The sequence below is a fragment of the Leiobunum rupestre genome, chromosome 2 (assembly GCF_980474605.1).
Source record: "Leiobunum rupestre chromosome 2, qqLeiRupe1.1.hap1, whole genome shotgun sequence".
In the NCBI taxonomy this organism is placed as follows: Eukaryota; Metazoa; Arthropoda; class Arachnida; order Opiliones; family Sclerosomatidae; genus Leiobunum; species Leiobunum rupestre.
The window spans coordinates 7,261,021-7,278,449 of NC_143385.1; the positions used below are offsets into that span (position 1 = coordinate 7,261,021).

At 38.4% G+C, this 17,429-nt stretch overlaps 1 protein-coding gene across 2 annotated transcripts; it reads left to right on the forward strand.

The window, feature by feature from the left end:
• The first annotated feature begins 2,509 nt into the window (after positions 1-2,509).
• On the forward strand, positions 2,510-11,945 carry LOC149955628 (transmembrane protein 163b-like). Of its 2 annotated transcripts, XM_090164572.1 has the most exons (8): positions 2,510-2,775; positions 2,838-2,913; positions 3,587-3,739; positions 5,138-5,273; positions 7,372-7,468; positions 7,960-8,071; positions 8,702-8,843; positions 11,774-11,945. In XM_090164572.1, the coding sequence occupies exons 2-8, from the start codon at positions 2,874-2,876 to the stop codon at positions 11,826-11,828; spliced, it is 735 nt and encodes a 244-aa protein (XP_090020698.1). In that variant the 5' UTR covers positions 2,510-2,775; positions 2,838-2,873; the 3' UTR covers positions 11,829-11,945. The 2 variants fall into 2 exon arrangements, with proteins under 2 accessions (XP_090020698.1, XP_090020697.1); XM_090164571.1 differs by having other exon boundaries at positions 2,510-2,913.
• Positions 11,946-17,429: the final 5,484 nt, after the last annotated feature.

Below are 17,429 nucleotides of genomic sequence, written 5' to 3' on the forward strand. Positions count from 1 at the left end.
TAGGGGCGCAATGATATTTTAGAGGGGGCACAAATTATTTTTGAGAGGGCTGCGCTAGCTACGGACCCTATTAAAATAACGGAGTTTCAATAATGTCTCACACTTTCGCAGTTGAACGAAAAAGCCGACGAAGATGATGCTTTGACGCCATGCATACCTCATGTGACGTCGGTGACCTCTGACGTCAGCTTAGCTTCCCTTAGTTGTTAACAGTTAATTTTAAAGCTTAAAACAAGTGCCGGCTCGAAGTGAAGTAGTTCTTTTTTCAACAGATGTCGCTGGCATCGAAATCCAAACAAGATACTTAAGCTATATTGTTACCAAAAAAGCGGGACATAAAAGTATCAATCTCATTGATTGTAAATTTGACAATAACTTAAATTATTGTAACGTCATTTCAAATTATGACCAGAATTTTGATAATACTAAGATGTAGGTCCAAAATAATTAGTTAATCATGTTTACTATGCATACAGTATTATTATTGGACATAATTTCGAATTTTATTCCCATTATTTTTGAAAATACCAGTAATTTTACTTCCTCGCCTAGTCGTTTTGAAAGCGATTCTAAGCGAACCGACTTGGACGAGTTGCTTCCCGAACCAACAGGAAGCGATTTCTCACGTTGGTTTTGAAAACTAGTTATCTAAAACGAAGCGATTTTAGGGGTACATGTAAGTGTGAACCTGATTGTAGTAGCGCTGGTTAGGAGACGATTTTTTGTTTTTAGTTCCAAATCCCTTATAGGGAAGACGAGGATGCAGACGACGTTAAAACGTAGAAGAAGTTATTTAGCACTTTGTCGATTTTGTGTTCGATTCCATTGATATTTTACACTGCCAAAGATGAAATTCCACCGTGTATTAATCAAATACAGGGTGACATTCGTTATCTTTATTTATATACCCCCGTACCGTACACCCTATGTAATATATAATAATAATCAGCTAAGCTAATACCCAAGGACCACGCAGGCCTAAGACAACTATAGTGATTTAGTCCAATTAACGGTGGCCTGGTTAAAGGGACTTTCAAGTGAGCTCTGAAGTCAATTTGAAATACGTCATTCGGTCGCCGTTCGTTGTTGTTCTCAAAAACGCCGCTTCACTTTCTGCGTAGAGAGGTGGCGCTAGTGTTCAGTGAAAATTTGAATTGAGTTGAGCTCACTTGAAAGACCCTTTAAATTGCTTAGGAGGGTGCCTCTTCATGCGACGCGAGCCAACAGCTCCCTACACTTACTATTCCGTTAGTAAAGGGAACCCAAAGACCTCTGGGGATATCCCCTCTAATCAGCAGGGAGAGAACCTACAAACTCAACGCGGAAGAAGTGGTTCCGAGTTCTCTGCGATCGAATCCGGCTTCTCTCGCTGCGAGGGGAGAGTGGTAACCACTTCGCCACCCCACCTTAAGAGGACAGATTCTATAACTGAAACAGCAGGCTCAAAATACTTTTTTAAAGAAAACAGTGCGGTGCGAAATTCTGTATAAAACTAATACAGAAGGAAAATGCTTTAATAATTAGTACATATTCCTACGCGATGTAATTTTAACATTTTACATGCTTAGGAAAGGAATACGCGCGGTAAATTTCGAACTGTGAGGCAGTGCACCCATCCGCGGTTGCTGGGGAAATTCGCCCTAGCAACGGAATCCGCGTCGAACCTGCGATGGATACTTCACTCATAAAATATATACTATAAACTTCTGGTGGTACTGATAAAAATTTCAAATTCACGAGTTTAAAGTAACAAAAAATCATCCCGGGCTAGAAAAATCAACTTTCGGTAATTGTTTAACCTGCTCTACGCCCTACGTTCAGGGTTAGCTCAATTTTGCCAAGGGTGGAAAAAACCGCGGTTTTTTCTAGGAAAAAACCGGGTGGATAAAACTAGATTTTTCCAAAATTAAAAAAAAATAATAAAAGCAGTATATTCTTCTATTTTATTCACTCTTCTTCTGGCCTTTTTTCATCTCTCCAATTTGCAATGACCAAATTAGTCACCTAATAGATATATCAATGATTAATATAGCATGAAAAGAGTTTTTTCCATTTTTTCCAGTTTTTACCCGTTTTTCCCACATCTCCCGGTAAAAACCTGTTTTGGTCGGGTTTTTGCCAACCCTAACTACGTTTGAAATAAATATGACTTTGAATTAAATTATATTTGAAATTGACAAAAAAAATCCTCCATTTATTTTAAATTCGCATAATGACTACAAATAAAAATATCCTTATGTCTTAAAAAACTAATTTAAGACGTTTTGAAATTTCTAAGTTCCAGAGCTCACTTGGCTACTCAGTAGACGTCAGGGTGCGCTGTACCTTACCCCCACAACTTTCTAAAATGTGATTACAACTATTTATGTAAAGATAAATGGATTAGCGTGTTTCACTAATAATTTTTAATAAAAAAACGCAAGGGTTTTTTAACAGACAAACACCAATTTAGCTCTATTTAGATCGATTATGTGAACGTAGAACTTTTAGAAACATAGGTCTATTCCACGAATTTTTCCGTAGTAGGGATGACTCACCTATCCCTTATAGGATCCTAATCCGGTCAACGGAAATTTTGCGAATTGGTTTTTGAGGTTATTTTATTTGGGGGGAGTGCCCAAATTTAGTCATATTGTAAAATATGTTTACTTGAGGATAACCGTATTTATTTAATTCAGTAACTGGAGCGTACTCGGCGATGATCGGTTTTTATTTAAATTAAGAAAATTCCTGCTATTATTTTAAAGTTGTCTTAAACGCGGGTATACAAGTCGGGTAACGGAATTATTTCGTATTTAAGTTGACTTTAGTTTACTTAAATTCGACTTCTATATAAGTGAATTTCGTCAAGTAGTGCATTCATAATCTAGAAAATGTTCGAAAGAAGCCAGAGTCGTTCTTCGTCTTTTGAAGGTATTTATTTATTCTTTGGTTTCGATGTTACTTTATACTGAGTTATCGAAATGATGTGCCTGGATTGAAAATAGTTTCGCTTCATTAGTACCATTGTCTAGGAGCTAACCAATCCCTAAAAGTCTCTACCCCAGTTAGAGATATAAGGAACTGGATACAGCCTTTTGGAAAATTAGTATTGCTAAAATTTGTAATTAGTTAAGTAGTCGCTTAAGTACAGTCAAAGTTACAGGCTTGCGCACCGATATTGTGTTGGTCTTATAAAAAATTTATTGAAAGATATTTGGTATTTCGGATTCAATAGAGCGATTAAGCCTTCTTGTGTGTCTCATTTTAGTGATGTCTGTTATCAAGATAACGCCAAAGAGCCTTTTTAACTTGGTTGATTTTTAAAAATTAAAATTTGTCGAAATGTAATTTCAGTAATTAGTTTTTCTCTCCGTTAATAACTAATTTATTGCAGTTTTTTTTATATTCCTAGGCCTATTTCCCGACTAGATACAAAGTTTTTTTAAACCTAAGTCACACAGGTCACCTCGGTCTGAAACCTTGCACATTTTTGTCTACGTTAACGCTGTTTTGATAATAAAAATAATCTTGCCATAACTTGTTAAATATACCTGGTTTTGAACTTTTTGCAATTAATTTACAATTTTCTTTTACTAAATTTCAGAATCAATTCCCTTGAAATCTTCGGAGGGGCAGAAATCTCTCCGCAGGAAACAAGATGAGTTGAAGAGGAACGCTGAAACACTCAAGCGAGTCGTCATAGTGGCCAGTATTACGTCCGTTGTTTTGAATTTGATAATGGCCATAACGGCGTTTAGTAAGTTCCATTTTTAGACTAACTGTAAACTTGATATCTCGTTTGTGGGTTGTTAGCGTCATTTTTCCAGTCATCCTATCAGAAATATTTCTGTTTCCCCTTCCATAAAAACTTGTTGAGGTTAAAGGTAATAGTTAGTGCAAGGAGCTTTGGCTCGCGGGGCATGAAGGGCTTCCCAAGCACCTCCTACGCGATGTTACCCAGCCACCTGAATTAATGGCTTTAAACGTCGCTTGATGTCTTGGGCCTAATGTCTGAATTGAGGGGTAAAGTACTTTCTTTTCCACCGCGTGAGTGAGGAGTTGATAGAAAACAAGATGCCTCGGATATTTAAGTACGCACAATCCCCCCCCCCCCCCCCAATGTATTAAACGCCGACGAAGCCCGTAATGCAGTCTCTCTTGTGAATAGCTCTCAGTAAAACATTTCTATGTGAAGAGTAGGAAGCGACAGACTTATGTTACAATATTATACACTCAGAGTTGGCAAAAATCCGGCCAAAACGGTTTTTTCCGAGACGTTGGAAACACTGGTAAAAACCGGAAAAAAGTAGGAAAAACCCTCTCCAGCCTAAATTAATCATTGGTATATCTATTAAGTGACTAATTTGGTCGTTGCAAATAGGAGAGATGAAGGAAAGCCAGAAGAAAAGTGAATAGAATAAAAAATATCACTGCTTTTATTTATTTTTTATTGAATTTTGCCACTAGAGGTGGAAAAGACCCTGGAAATACGTTTTTCCACCCGGTTTTTTCTTGCTAAAAACCACGGTTGTTTCCACCCTTGGCACTTATGGTACACTACAAGACCCTAAATGATTTTGTACTTAAAGCAGCACCAATACCTTGGGTATGGTGGTTCTCGCGCGGATTTTTTTTATAAGTTTCTGACACCCGACCAAACTTAAGTGGTTATTATGAAATTAAATTAGTCTTTGAACATAGCATACACTCATTGAACGTAATTTAAGCCTCGCGTTAAAACGGAAAATTTCCGAAATTTAAGTAGTTTAATGTTTCTAGACAATATCTAGTGTGACTTATTTGGGAAAAATAAAAGATAATAATAATAATAATAATCAGCTAGGCTAATACCCAAGGCACCACCTTAGGCCTAAGTCATCAAGCGACTTTTGAAGCCCTTAATTCAGGTGGCCGGTTACAATGCGTAGGAGGGTGGTGGCAAGCCTTGCATGCCACGAGATCGAGCCAACAGCTCCCTACACTAACTATTACCGTTAACCTCGACAAGTTTTTATGGAAGGGGAAACCGAAGAACTCGGGGGAAAACCCCTTAAACCAGTGGGGAGAGAACTTGCAAACTCAACGCAGAAGGAGTTGTTCCGAGTTTTCACCCAGTTAGAAGGAGCTGTAAGTAATTGAATTGAATTGTTTGTAGTCGTGGCGGCGATGCGGGACAGTGCAGCCACGTACGCTTTCGGCGCCGACTGTTTCCTGGACTTGACGTCATCCACCATTCTGCTCTGGAGGTTCTTCGGCAAGGACGATTTTGATGCTGTGCGCAAGGAAAGAAAGTAAGCTATTAAATTGCTCCAAAGGAAATAAGGCCGATAAGCCCTTGACACGGTAAACGATCCATTCACTGGCAGCTAGGAGCAACAAATACAAGGAGAACGCAGCTAGCCTTTAAACACGCTAACGCAGTTTTGTGTACAAATTTCATTGGACGAGCCTTTACTCCACACGTTTTACGGGCGGGGGGGCGGGGGGGGGAGAAAATTTAAAAATTTTCCCCTTTCAACGAATGAAAACTCTATTCTAGAAAATCCACGACTTTTGACGGGTTGCGTTCTCCTTGTGTGGGGTGCTGTTTGTTGCTCCTAGCCAGCAGGGCGACCACACTTCCTATATTTCATTTCTTCTGCATTTCGGTTGTCTTCCTATAATTTGACAATTTTCCTTTTTTTTTCGTTTTTTTTATACCGGGTGTTTTAAAACGTTATGCAAAAATTGTAAGTAGTTGTAGGGGGTTAGATGATAAGTATGCCACTCTTTTCCCATTTTCCTACGATGAGTTAAAAGAGCGCCAGAGAGCTTGAAAGTGTGGCCTACTAGCCTCTGGAAGTAGGCTGCAACAACCACAAAACCAAGCAGCAGGGAAATGGGAACATTCAGGTTTGGGTTCGTGTGATAGGTAAAAAGTGTCTTTGGAAGCAAATCGAGATAACCAGCGTAAAAAAGTGAACTTTAACAGTATTTAAAGTCCCTGCTGCTTGGTTTTGCGCTTGGTGCAGCCTACTTCCAAGGGCTAGTAGGCCACACTTTGAAGCTCTTTGGCGCTCTCTTAACTCATTTAGGAAAATGGGGAAAAAACAGGCTTACTTCTCAATTCACCCACTACAACTCCTTAAAATTTTTGCATAACCTTTTTAAACGCCCTGTATATTTTTCGTACTTCACGCTTTGATTTCAATATAGTTCTGAAGTTTGATAGAAGGCGCTCAAAAGCGCCAGCCTTGAAATAAACACAAATATCATTTTTTGTGTTAGTGTTTTAAAATGATAAATGTAGTATTATACTTTAATACATTTATCTAGTCACGAGGTCTGTGATGTTTTCATATTAAATGTAATATTGCTATTCAACCCAAGCATTTGTTTTATCTTTATTAACATTATTCTTATAATTTCCCATAAATTCACCTGACCGTTCCTATAATTTCCTATATTTACATAAAAATTACTCTTAACTTCCTATAAAATACTTCCTATCTTTCCTCCTAAGAAAAAATTGCCGAGTTTCCTGTGGTCACCCTGCCCTTGGGTAACGTCGTTATAGTGCTTTCAATTTGAAATTCATGACGTCGCCAATGTTTTTTGCCTAATGAGAAAAACCGGTAACTGTCATGGCGGCCACGATGAACACTACAGCTGTGACGTCACACGTTTTCAAAAACGTACAGGGCCGGACTTAGAGATCCTGGCCCTATAGGCAGATAAGGAGTATGGGCCCCCTTTTCACGCAGTGCATTTACTCTTATCCCTGGAACTAGGCTGTGTCTGAATTTCCCTGATTCAGCGTAGAAGTTATATTACTAAATAGAAGCTCTTAACAATCGTCGACTAAATATGCGATAATTATGCAACATTGAGATTTAAGGCTGCGTCCGTAAACTGCCAGGCAGAAATTTTGGTAATTTAAAAAACAAATCTTCTAGCTAGGAATTTCTCCAATATAAATTACGATTGATATTATAGATTTATGCCTTCGAATACAGTAATTACGGTCACTGGAGGACCCCTTCCAAGGATGGGCCCCTAGGCCACGGCCTAGGTTGGCCTAGGCGGAAATACGGCACTGAAAACGTATCAAACGAAAGCGCTCTATTCGTCAATTTTTAAATACCCGAAGCTCTGCCAGATGGCGTCTACGGTTTGAGGTATCCTTTACCCAAGCTAGGAAATTAGTACATGGTTTATATTTTTACATGAAACGTGGCGTAAATTAGATGAATTAGATGAATGAGTTTTTGTAATGAATCGGTATGCGTTCCCTTCAAAATTAAAGGTTTAAATTGGCGACACCTAGTTAAAAAAATCTAGGGGCAATAGATGTTTATCTTTAAGCAATTTGGAATGGGTCTATTGCAACTTTTATCTTCTCGTTTATAGAGCTTGTATTTTATTGGGGCTGTTGTTCGTGATATCAGCGGTTGCCGTCATCTGTAAAGCTTCCATCGACATAGCCCAAGGAGATGAACCCTTAACGGTAAGTCATAGCAAATGTTTATTTCGCTTTGACAGGGAAAATTCTTAAATATTACTTTGTCAATTCGATGAAATTGTAGATTAAAATTTTATGAAACCCACTAGGCTTATTGTGAAATTTCTACAAATTGTTTTTGTGGTGAAGGAGTATGAAATAAATTTGTTTCATACTTTCCACATTTTAGGCATAAAACGAAATGTTATTAGAACTTGTTTGAGAATCAACCATTTTTATCTGACTGGACACTGGAATTGATTTTCACTTACTTCCAGTGTTCATATCACGTGCGGTTACATGTTTTGCTTAAGACAATTTTAATCTCAAAATGTTAAACGATCATTAAATAGTTTGATTTCGAAATAAGGAGAGTATTTATGTTATTAAAAGGTGGAAATTAGTTTTTCATGCAAGATTTTTAAATTTTTACTTTTTTGGGACATGATGTAAAAATGAAATTTAACGTTTATGTTGAAAAGATGATTCTGTTTCAGTTTGAAGCGCTCTACGTTTTGTCAGTGTTTGGAACGGTCATTTGCTTCTCGATGGCGATCGCGAAAGGGATTCTAGCCAAGAAGGTCCGAAGTGATTCGCTCATGTTGGATGGTGAGTTTCACTTCAAATCTGAAACCAGTTTTCGTTTTCTTTATCACGTGGTGCAACTGGCGATAAAACTTTACCTATCATTTTACTGACAAGGAGACATCCCGAAGTGTAACCCACCGATTTTGTTCAAACTCGGGGGATTGGTAGACCTTCATGTATCATGAAAAATCCCAAAGGGAAATTATTCAATGGGCAACCGTTTTACCATGGCAACCAAAAATGTTTTTGACAACAACAAAATGAAATTTTCCCAATGAAAATAACATTTTTAATGGGAAAATGTAATATTGTGTTGTCAAAAACATAGTGGTGTAAAAAAACCGTCAGCCACATCAAGACGAAAATCTGCCGCGATATGGATTCTTGTTTCTCTACATTGAGGATAAATTAGTTCATAGGCCTAGTCTGAAAAATGTGTTACTCTTGTTCTCAAGAGGCATTTAACGACCTTAATTTTTGTCCTTTTAGAGTCCGTTAAAAAATATTGCTTCTTCTTTGTCGAAGATTAGAGGTTAATAATAAATTTAGTTAGCCTTGTTGAAATGTCCCGTGTTATCGGAATTTTGATAACTGTATGCTAAAGTTCAATGGTTAGAATTTCTTTCAAATAAAGTTAACCTTTTTTGTCAGCTCTGAATTCAGTAATCAGTGGATTATTGGCCTTTGTGATTATCGCCAGTGATCTAGTGTACAAGTACGACGGCGGAGTCTGGTACATGGAACCTTTGATGAGTATCATCCTCTCGATATTCTTGATGTGTTACGGTCTCAAGTGAGTACACATTTATAAAATCTTAAATTTTCATAGAAATTAGTACACCGTCCAAATTTCAAATACACTAACAATGTAAGTTTAAAGGACGTTTTGAAACCTCGTTAACGTGTTGAATTATCGACCCAATAAATAGGTTCCACCATACACCCCGACTAATATGGCGCTGTGTCACCTAGGATAAATAAAAAACCACAGTTTTGTGTAAACTAGGAGCAACAAACACCAGGAGAACGCAGCTAGCCTTTAAACACGCTAACGCAGTGATGTGTACAAATTTAATTGGATGAACCTTTACGCTGAACGTTTTACGGAAAGGGGGGGAAGACTATGTCACAGTTTTCCCCTTCCGACGGCAGCCGGCGCTAAAGCGTCTAAGCAATGAAAAATGTACACAATAAAATCCACGAATTTCGACGGGTTGCGTTCTACTTGTGTGGGGTGCTGTGTTTGTTGCTCCTAGGTGTAACTATGAAAGCTATGTCACCCAAGTGTGAAATATCGTAATTAACTTTTAAATTTATTCAAAAATCGAAACTCAAATCATCCTTAAAGATACAACCACAAATTATAATTTTCTACTTGGTTCTAGACGGTCAAATAATTAGCTAGGTTAGGCTAATACCCAAGGCACTACCTTAGGCCCATTTAGCGACTTATGATTACTCTAATAGTTTTACGCTTGCCCAACTTGTTGAAATGTTGCCCTGGATTAGTTCATCCAATGCCTAAGAAGGAGTTCATAAACTCTTTAGTTGGAGAGAAAACGGACCCACAGCTGAAGCGGGGAGGCAACATTTCAACAAGATGGCCAAGGTTATTTTATAAAAAGAAATAAGTTGACCGGGTTAATTTGCGTAGGAGGGCGGTGGCAAGCCCTTCATGGGATGCTAACTAAAAAGCTCCCTACACTTACTAATACGGTTAGCCTCCACCCTGGCTCCTTATAAGCAGTCACACTTTCGTTTGAAACCCAATTTAATGGCTAGTTCCTCCATTTTATGAGTAAAAAACTGGCATTGAAAACAGATTTAAACTGAGTTGTAAAGTCTAATGTGATCGTGGCCTATTTAGAGAAAAACGTTCTACAATTCGTTAACTAAAATCTAACGTAATCATTCATTAGTATGGAATAAAAACATCCTCTTTAATGAAACCAAAGATAATATAAGCTCGTAGCCTAGGTTCGAAATCTATGTCTTGCGCGTAGTCATTAGCTTTTACTCACTTCCTGACGGAACTCCAAAAATATTATCAGTTAACTTCGTAACCAATTATAGATCGTGCCCCTCAAAATACGGAGGCCGATGTGCTGGAAGTGGGTAATCGCTTCGTTACGAAAACGTCAATCGGAAAGCTCTGTTTTCGAATCTATATTAGCCAATATTATCAAAAGTGGATATTAAAAAAAAAGTATACTTCGTCACCCTTTCCTTGCTCCATGTAACCTGAGAAATCCCTTCTCAGGGCCAAATTGCTTCCATCCCCCTTTGCGTAAGGTTACTATTGACGGTCATCGCACAGGAACATGCGAAAAAAGGATTTAAAATATAGAGCCGATAGATTTTGCTTCCTAGGAGAATTAAAGAAAAACTAAATCAACCTTAAATTTAAATTCGCATTGAATCGGAGTTAATATATATATTTAATCTTTAGGGAATTAAAAATATTTTTTATTTACAATTTTCTTTTAAAAAACTATTGGTCACGTGTCTTACTTTTCAAGAATAATTGTTTATAAATTAATTAATAAATTGTAATAAATGTCGGCTCCTGTAGAAAGGATTTAGATTCGCGAAATTAATTTAATTAATGCCACGGAAGAAAAGTTTGGATTGCAAAAACCAGCAAACTCAATGTAACACTTTAATAGTTTTTAGATATTTTCGTGATGTAGGACTACAAACCTTTGAAACTATGGCAGTCCTAACTCATAACGTCAAATAGCAAAGGCTTAGATTAAGTTATTCAAACGGACGATATTGCAAAGAAACTACGCTGGGATCGCTAGTGTCGGATCGTACTATTTGGGGAAAAAAATAAACATATGACGTGAGAAAGCTAAAGCCTGATTGGTTAGTTCCAATAGGGAGAAAGGGGAGGCCTCAGATTACAAGAGGTGTACGGCCAAAGGCTGGATTCGAATATCAAAGTATACTTTTTGTTTTAATATCCACTTTTGATATTATCTTTGAGGAAACCTTGTTGAAGGGATATGACGTAAATTGCGTCACTTCCAATTCCCTTACAAAAAATGTGGCAGACACTTCAAAGATGGGAAACAAAAGTTAGAGGAGCAGATTTTGAAATATTGTTACATACGTTACCTTAAGCCCATCATCAGGTCCGCATAAGCAAAGGTCTAGGCCAAATTTTTGATCACATACCCGTTATTAAGAGGTGGGTATTCAAAATCTGCACCTCCTAGTGACTGCGTCCCCAACTAAGCATTTCTGAAATAAATTTCGCGAAATAATGCATTAGAATGGCGCACAAGCTTGGAATCACGCGCCAGAAATCTCCGCCGCAAGCCCTTAGCACCGTAGCCAAGGCTTATTAACGATTTTATCGCTTTAAAACTTAAAATTAACTCTTATTTTTGCAAAATGATCTATCAGAACCTAAAACTGGCTATTAGAAATAAAAGTTGTGTTTCTGAAGGTATTTTTTTTTTCAAATTTGAGATTTAGACGCGTTTTGTGTGGCATTTACCAACCCGAGCGTGTCTGCTCTACCAAGTAAGATAATATTTTAGATGTAGAAATTTTTAAAAAGATGTCGCTACTGCCCTAACGTCGGACGTTAGTTTTCATTTCGCATGGAAAACGGCGTTACCGTGGGCCCCTAGGGTAGACCTTTACTTATGGTGACCTTATGACGTTACAAATATTCCAATAATAAAGCCTTTGAAATAAAATTTTTTTTTTCAGAGTAATCAAAGACCACTGGAAGATGCCCGAAATTCCGCCAGAAATTCTACCTTGAAGATTTAGTTTCGTAATTAAATTTTTATACCAAATAGCTTTTAATTTAGTCGTGCGCGTATATTGATAAAGATCATGGCAACAGTACCCTTCAAGGAAGGTGCTTTATGTAAGCGATGGAAAAAATATTTATCCTTCACTGGTCGCCCATTTTTCCCTTGTTGTGGGAAATTAATATAAATATGTATACGCGTTTTATTACTGCTTTTTGGCGGTTGTTTTATACGTTAGTTTTGTAGTAGAATATTTTTCGAATTTTTAAAATTTATTCGTAACGGGAATAAAAATGAATAATCAAATTTTGCGTTCTCCTGCTTTTCGCCTTATCCATCAGCCAAGAATATTAAAAATTTTAGGAATAATGAGTAAGTTGAGTGAATTTTTATCGTTGCTACGTCACGATCGGTCAGTATGCTCCTTCCATTACAAATCAAGTAAATCAGCTCGGTAGCGCGTGGAGTCCGTAGACTAGATGGAAGCTTGGAGGAACTTGAAGCATACACGGGTAACGTTTTTCCTCCCCCCCCCCCTCGTGCCACGTGATAATTCAAGCATGGTGACCGCGGATCGTCTCAATATATTCATTCTCTCTCAGTATAATATATTCGTGTTTCAGTGTTGGTTGCACGAAATTTAAGCTATGGCTAATTAATGATTCATTAGAAAGAGCAAACATTTAATAGAAAGTACAGAAAATTTTATCAAAATCGGTTAAGCGGTCTTTGAATTACTATCAAAAGAAGTTAAAATGGTGGAATTTGTTTTTAGGCGGATTTCCAGACTTTTAAATTATTTTCAGCAACTGTGACGTAAGAAAATACAAAACGTATCATTGGTTAATTGTCTATAATACATTTCTTTACATCTGGTATTAAAAGAAGGTTGATTTAACACCCAGGAAAACTTCTACGCGGTAGTAATTGAAATAGGCATACACTAGGCTACGTAGTAGAAAAATGATATGAAACTGAAGCAAGCCTAGTAAAATTGTTTTTATTTTATTCTTCGTAAGAACGTAGTGTCACCCGCGTCACAAAACGCGCGCGCATGAAAATATTTTTATTTCAATAATAAGCCTTATCAGGAAACTATAGAAGTATACACTTAGAATGTCTAAGGTTCCATCGGGACGGTGATACGAAAGCGCGTCGAGAAAAAGGTGGGGCTTAACTACGTCAATATAAGACGTAACACGACATTTTAAATTCATTGGCTCGAGGTTTGACGCGAAAAGATTGCGTCGTAATTGTAACAAATAGGTGATCTTCCCGCGCAAAATAGGCTTATAAAACAATGGATTTGTAAACCTCAATTTGTTATCGTACTTAATATTTTGAAGTAATTATAATGCTCTTCACGAAAGAAGGGAAGTGATAGCTAATTTCAGGTATTTGTATGGTTATAAAAGAGCTAATCAGGCAAGATAATAATATAATAACCATGACTAGGCTTAATGACGAGTATTCGTCGAATTAGGGTACCGAGAAGCGAGAGGTTTTCTCGTGAGTTTTCCCGCTTTAAGACACGCCCGTTTCTACGAGCTTCATCACGGCCGAAAAATCTTCCTAAGACATTCCAAGTGTATACCTACATGTATATGTATAGTTTCCTGGCTTTATATTATGATTGAAAATCTCGGGTTCGAAAACTTGTACAAGAAACCGAATCCCTCCAATTCAGTTCCTTCTACTTTAGGGATAAAACTACAGCTTCGATTTGCTCGTGCTACGGAGGACAAAAAAAAACGCAAAATTGGTAAATCCTAAAATTAATTTTGCTCATGAAAATACGCCGCCATGTTGGGGTATAAAAGCTGGTAAATAAGCCTGCTATAACTCACAATGTAAAGGCACTGCCACGCGCCAAAACGTAATTTTGAAATCGGGCAATTTCTGGATTTTGGGGAGCAAAAAAGGAAAATTTCTGACCCAAAATTAGTGCAGACTTGGAAATTTGTATCGACAGACATTTTTAGAAACAAAACAAGCCCTCATTTATTCAATTTCATTACTATCGACTTTTAGTGTAACCAGCACTTTAAATTCTTGGTTGTTATTTCTTTAAAATTATAATTATATAATTTCTAATAGTTAGGCTTAGCTGTTTTTTTTTTTGTTTGTAAGTAACATGTCAGATTCCCTGCCCTGTACTGATGAGCCCCAAAAGGTCGAAACTAGTCTGCCGATGGGCATTCTGGCTATTTTCTATACGTTCTAATATGTTTGGACTCGATCTATATGGTCGGAGTTTCACGTCTTTTGTTTATTCTCAAGGTCTATTGGTCAGAGTACCATGTAAGTTATGTAATTTCTTTAAATTCTTTAAGGGTTTAGTTTTTTGCCCATTGCATAATGACATTTATCTTTCCCTCAAGTTTTATCATCCTTTGCATTGCATTCCATTGGTGGTTCTCATTATCTTAGTTTATTATTATTCCTCGAAAAGTAACGAATAACCTCCTCCACCTTAAGCAAATCAAATCAACCCGGTATCAAATGGTTTCCCTAAATCTCTCGATTCCTACGCGACTGACGTGTTTCCTACTCTTGCCCGTGGAAATACACCCATGATGGGCGCTAATTTCTTGAAGTATAGATAATAAGCTTCTCGCTCCCTAATACAGATAATAAGCTTCTCGCTCCCTAATACAGATAATAAGCTTCTCGCTCCCCAATACTGATAATAAGCTTCTCGCTCCCCAATACTGATAATAAGCTTCTCGCTCCCCAATACAGATAATAAGCTTCTCGCTATCCAATACAGATAATAAGCTTCTCGCTCCCCAATACAGATAATAAGCTTCTCGCTCCCCAATACAGATAATAACCTTCTCGCCCCCCAATACAGATAATAACCTTCTCGCCCCCCAATACAGATAATAACCTTCTCGCTCCCCAATACAGATAATAACCTTCTCGCTCCCAATACAGATAACCTTCTCGCTCCCAATACAGATAATGAGCTTCTCGCTCCCCAATACAGATAATGAGCTTCTCGCTCCCCAATACAGATAATGAGCTTCTCGCTCCCCAATACAGATAATGAGCTTCTCGCTCCCCAATACAGATAATAAGCTTCTCGCTCCCCAATACAGATAATAAGCTTCTCGCTCCCCAATACAGATAATAACCTTCTCGCTCCCCAATACAGATAATAACCTTCTCGCTCCCCAATACAGATAATAACCTTCTCGCTCCCCAATACAGATAATAACCTTCTCGCTCCCCAATACAGATAATAACCTTCTCGCTCCCCAATACAGATAATAACCTTCTCGCTCCCCAATACAGATAATAACCTTCTCGCTCCCCAATACAGATAATAACCTTCTCGCTCCCCAATACAGATAATAACCTTCTCGCTCCCCAATACAGATAATAACCTTCTCGCTCCCCAATACAGATAATAACCTTCTCGCTCCCCAATACAGATAATAACCTTCTCGCTCCCCAATACAAATAATAACCTTCTCGCTCCCCAATACAGATAATAACCTTCTCGCTCCCCAATACAGATAATAACCTTCTCGCTCCCCAATACAGATAATAACCTTCTCGCTCCCAATACAGATAACCTTCTCGCTCCCAATACAGATAATGAGCTTCTCGCTCCCTAATACAGATAATAAGCTTCTCGCTCCCCAATACTGATAATAAGCTTCTCGCTCCCCAATACTGATAATAAGCTTCTCGCTCCCCAATACTGATAATAAGCTTCTCGCTCCCCAATACAGATAATAAGCTTCTCGCTATCCAATACAGATAATAAGCTTCTCGCTCCCCAATACAGATAATAAGCTTCTCGCTCCCCAATACAGATAATAACCTTCTCGCCCCCCAATACAGATAATAACCTTCTCGCTCCCCAATACAAATAATAACCTTCTCGCTCCCCAATACAGATAATAACCTTCTCGCTCCCCAATACAGATAATAACCTTCTCGCTCCCCAATACAGATAATAACCTTCTCGCTCCCAATACAGATAACCTTCTCGCTCCCAATACAGATAATGAGCTTCTCGCTCCCTAATACAGATAATAAGCTTCTCGCTCCCCAATACTGATAATAAGCTTCTCGCTCCCCAATACTGATAATAAGCTTCTCGCTCCCCAATACAGATAATAAGCTTCTCGCTATCCAATACAGATAATAAGCTTCTCGCTCCCCAATACAGATAATAAGCTTCTCGCTCCCCAATACAGATAATAACCTTCTCGCCCCCCAATACAGATAATAACCTTCTCGCCCCCCAATACAGATAATAACCTTCTCGCTCCCCAATACAGATAATAACCTTCTCGCTCCCAATACAGATAACCTTCTCGCTCCCAATACAGATAACCTTCTCGCTCCCAATACAGATAATGAGCTTCTCGCTCCCCAATACAGATAATGAGCTTCTCGCTCCCCAATACAGATAATGAGCTTCTCGCTCCCCAATACAGATAATAACCTTCTCGCTCCCCAATACAGATAATAACCTTCTCGCTCCCCAATACAGATAATAACCTTTTCGCTCCCCAATACAGATAATAACCTTCTCGCTCCCCAATACAGATAATAACCTTCTCGCTCCCCAATACAGATAATAACCTTCTCGCTCCCCAATACAGATAATAACCTTCTCGCTCCCCAATACAGATAATAACCTTCTCGCTCCCCAATACAGATAATAACCTTCTCGCTCCCCAATACAAATAATAACCTTCTCGCTCCCCAATACAGATAATAACCTTCTCGCTCCCCAATACAGATAATAACCTTCTCGCTCCCCAATACAGATAATAACCTTCTCGCTCCCCAATACAGATAATAACCTTCTCGCTCCCCAATACAGATAATAACCTTCTCGCTCCCAATACAGCTAACTTACTCTCTCCCAATACAGATAACCTTCTCGCTCAAAATACAGATAACCTTCTCGCTCCCAATACAGATAACCTTCTCGCTCCCAATACAGATAACCTTCTCGCTCCCCAATACAGATAATAACCTTCTCGCTCCCCAATACAGATAATAACCTTCTCGCTCCCCAATACAGATAATAACCTTCTCGCTCCCCAATACAGATAATAACCTTCTCGCTCCCCAATACAGATAACCTTCTCGCTCCCCAATACAGATAATAACCTTCTCGCTCCCCAATACAGATAACCTTCTCGCTCCCCAATACAGATAACCTTCTCGCTCCCAATACAGATAACCTTCTCGCTCCCAATACAGATAACCTTCTCGCTCCCAATACAGATAACCTTCTCGCTCCCAATACAGATAACCTTCTCGCTCCCCAATACAGATAATAACCTTCTCGCTCCCCAATACAGATAATAACCTTCTCGCTCCCCAATACAGATAACCTTCTCGCTCCCCAATACAGATAACCTTCTCGCTCCCAATACAGATAACCTTCTCGCTCCCAATACAGATAACCTTCTCGCTCCCAATACAGATAACCTTCTCGCTCCCAATACAGATAACCTTCTCGCTCCCCAATACAGATAATAACCTTCTCGCTCCCCAATACAGATAATAACCTTCTCGCTCCCCAATACAGATAATAACCTTCTCGCTCCCCAATACAGATAATAACCTTCTCGCTC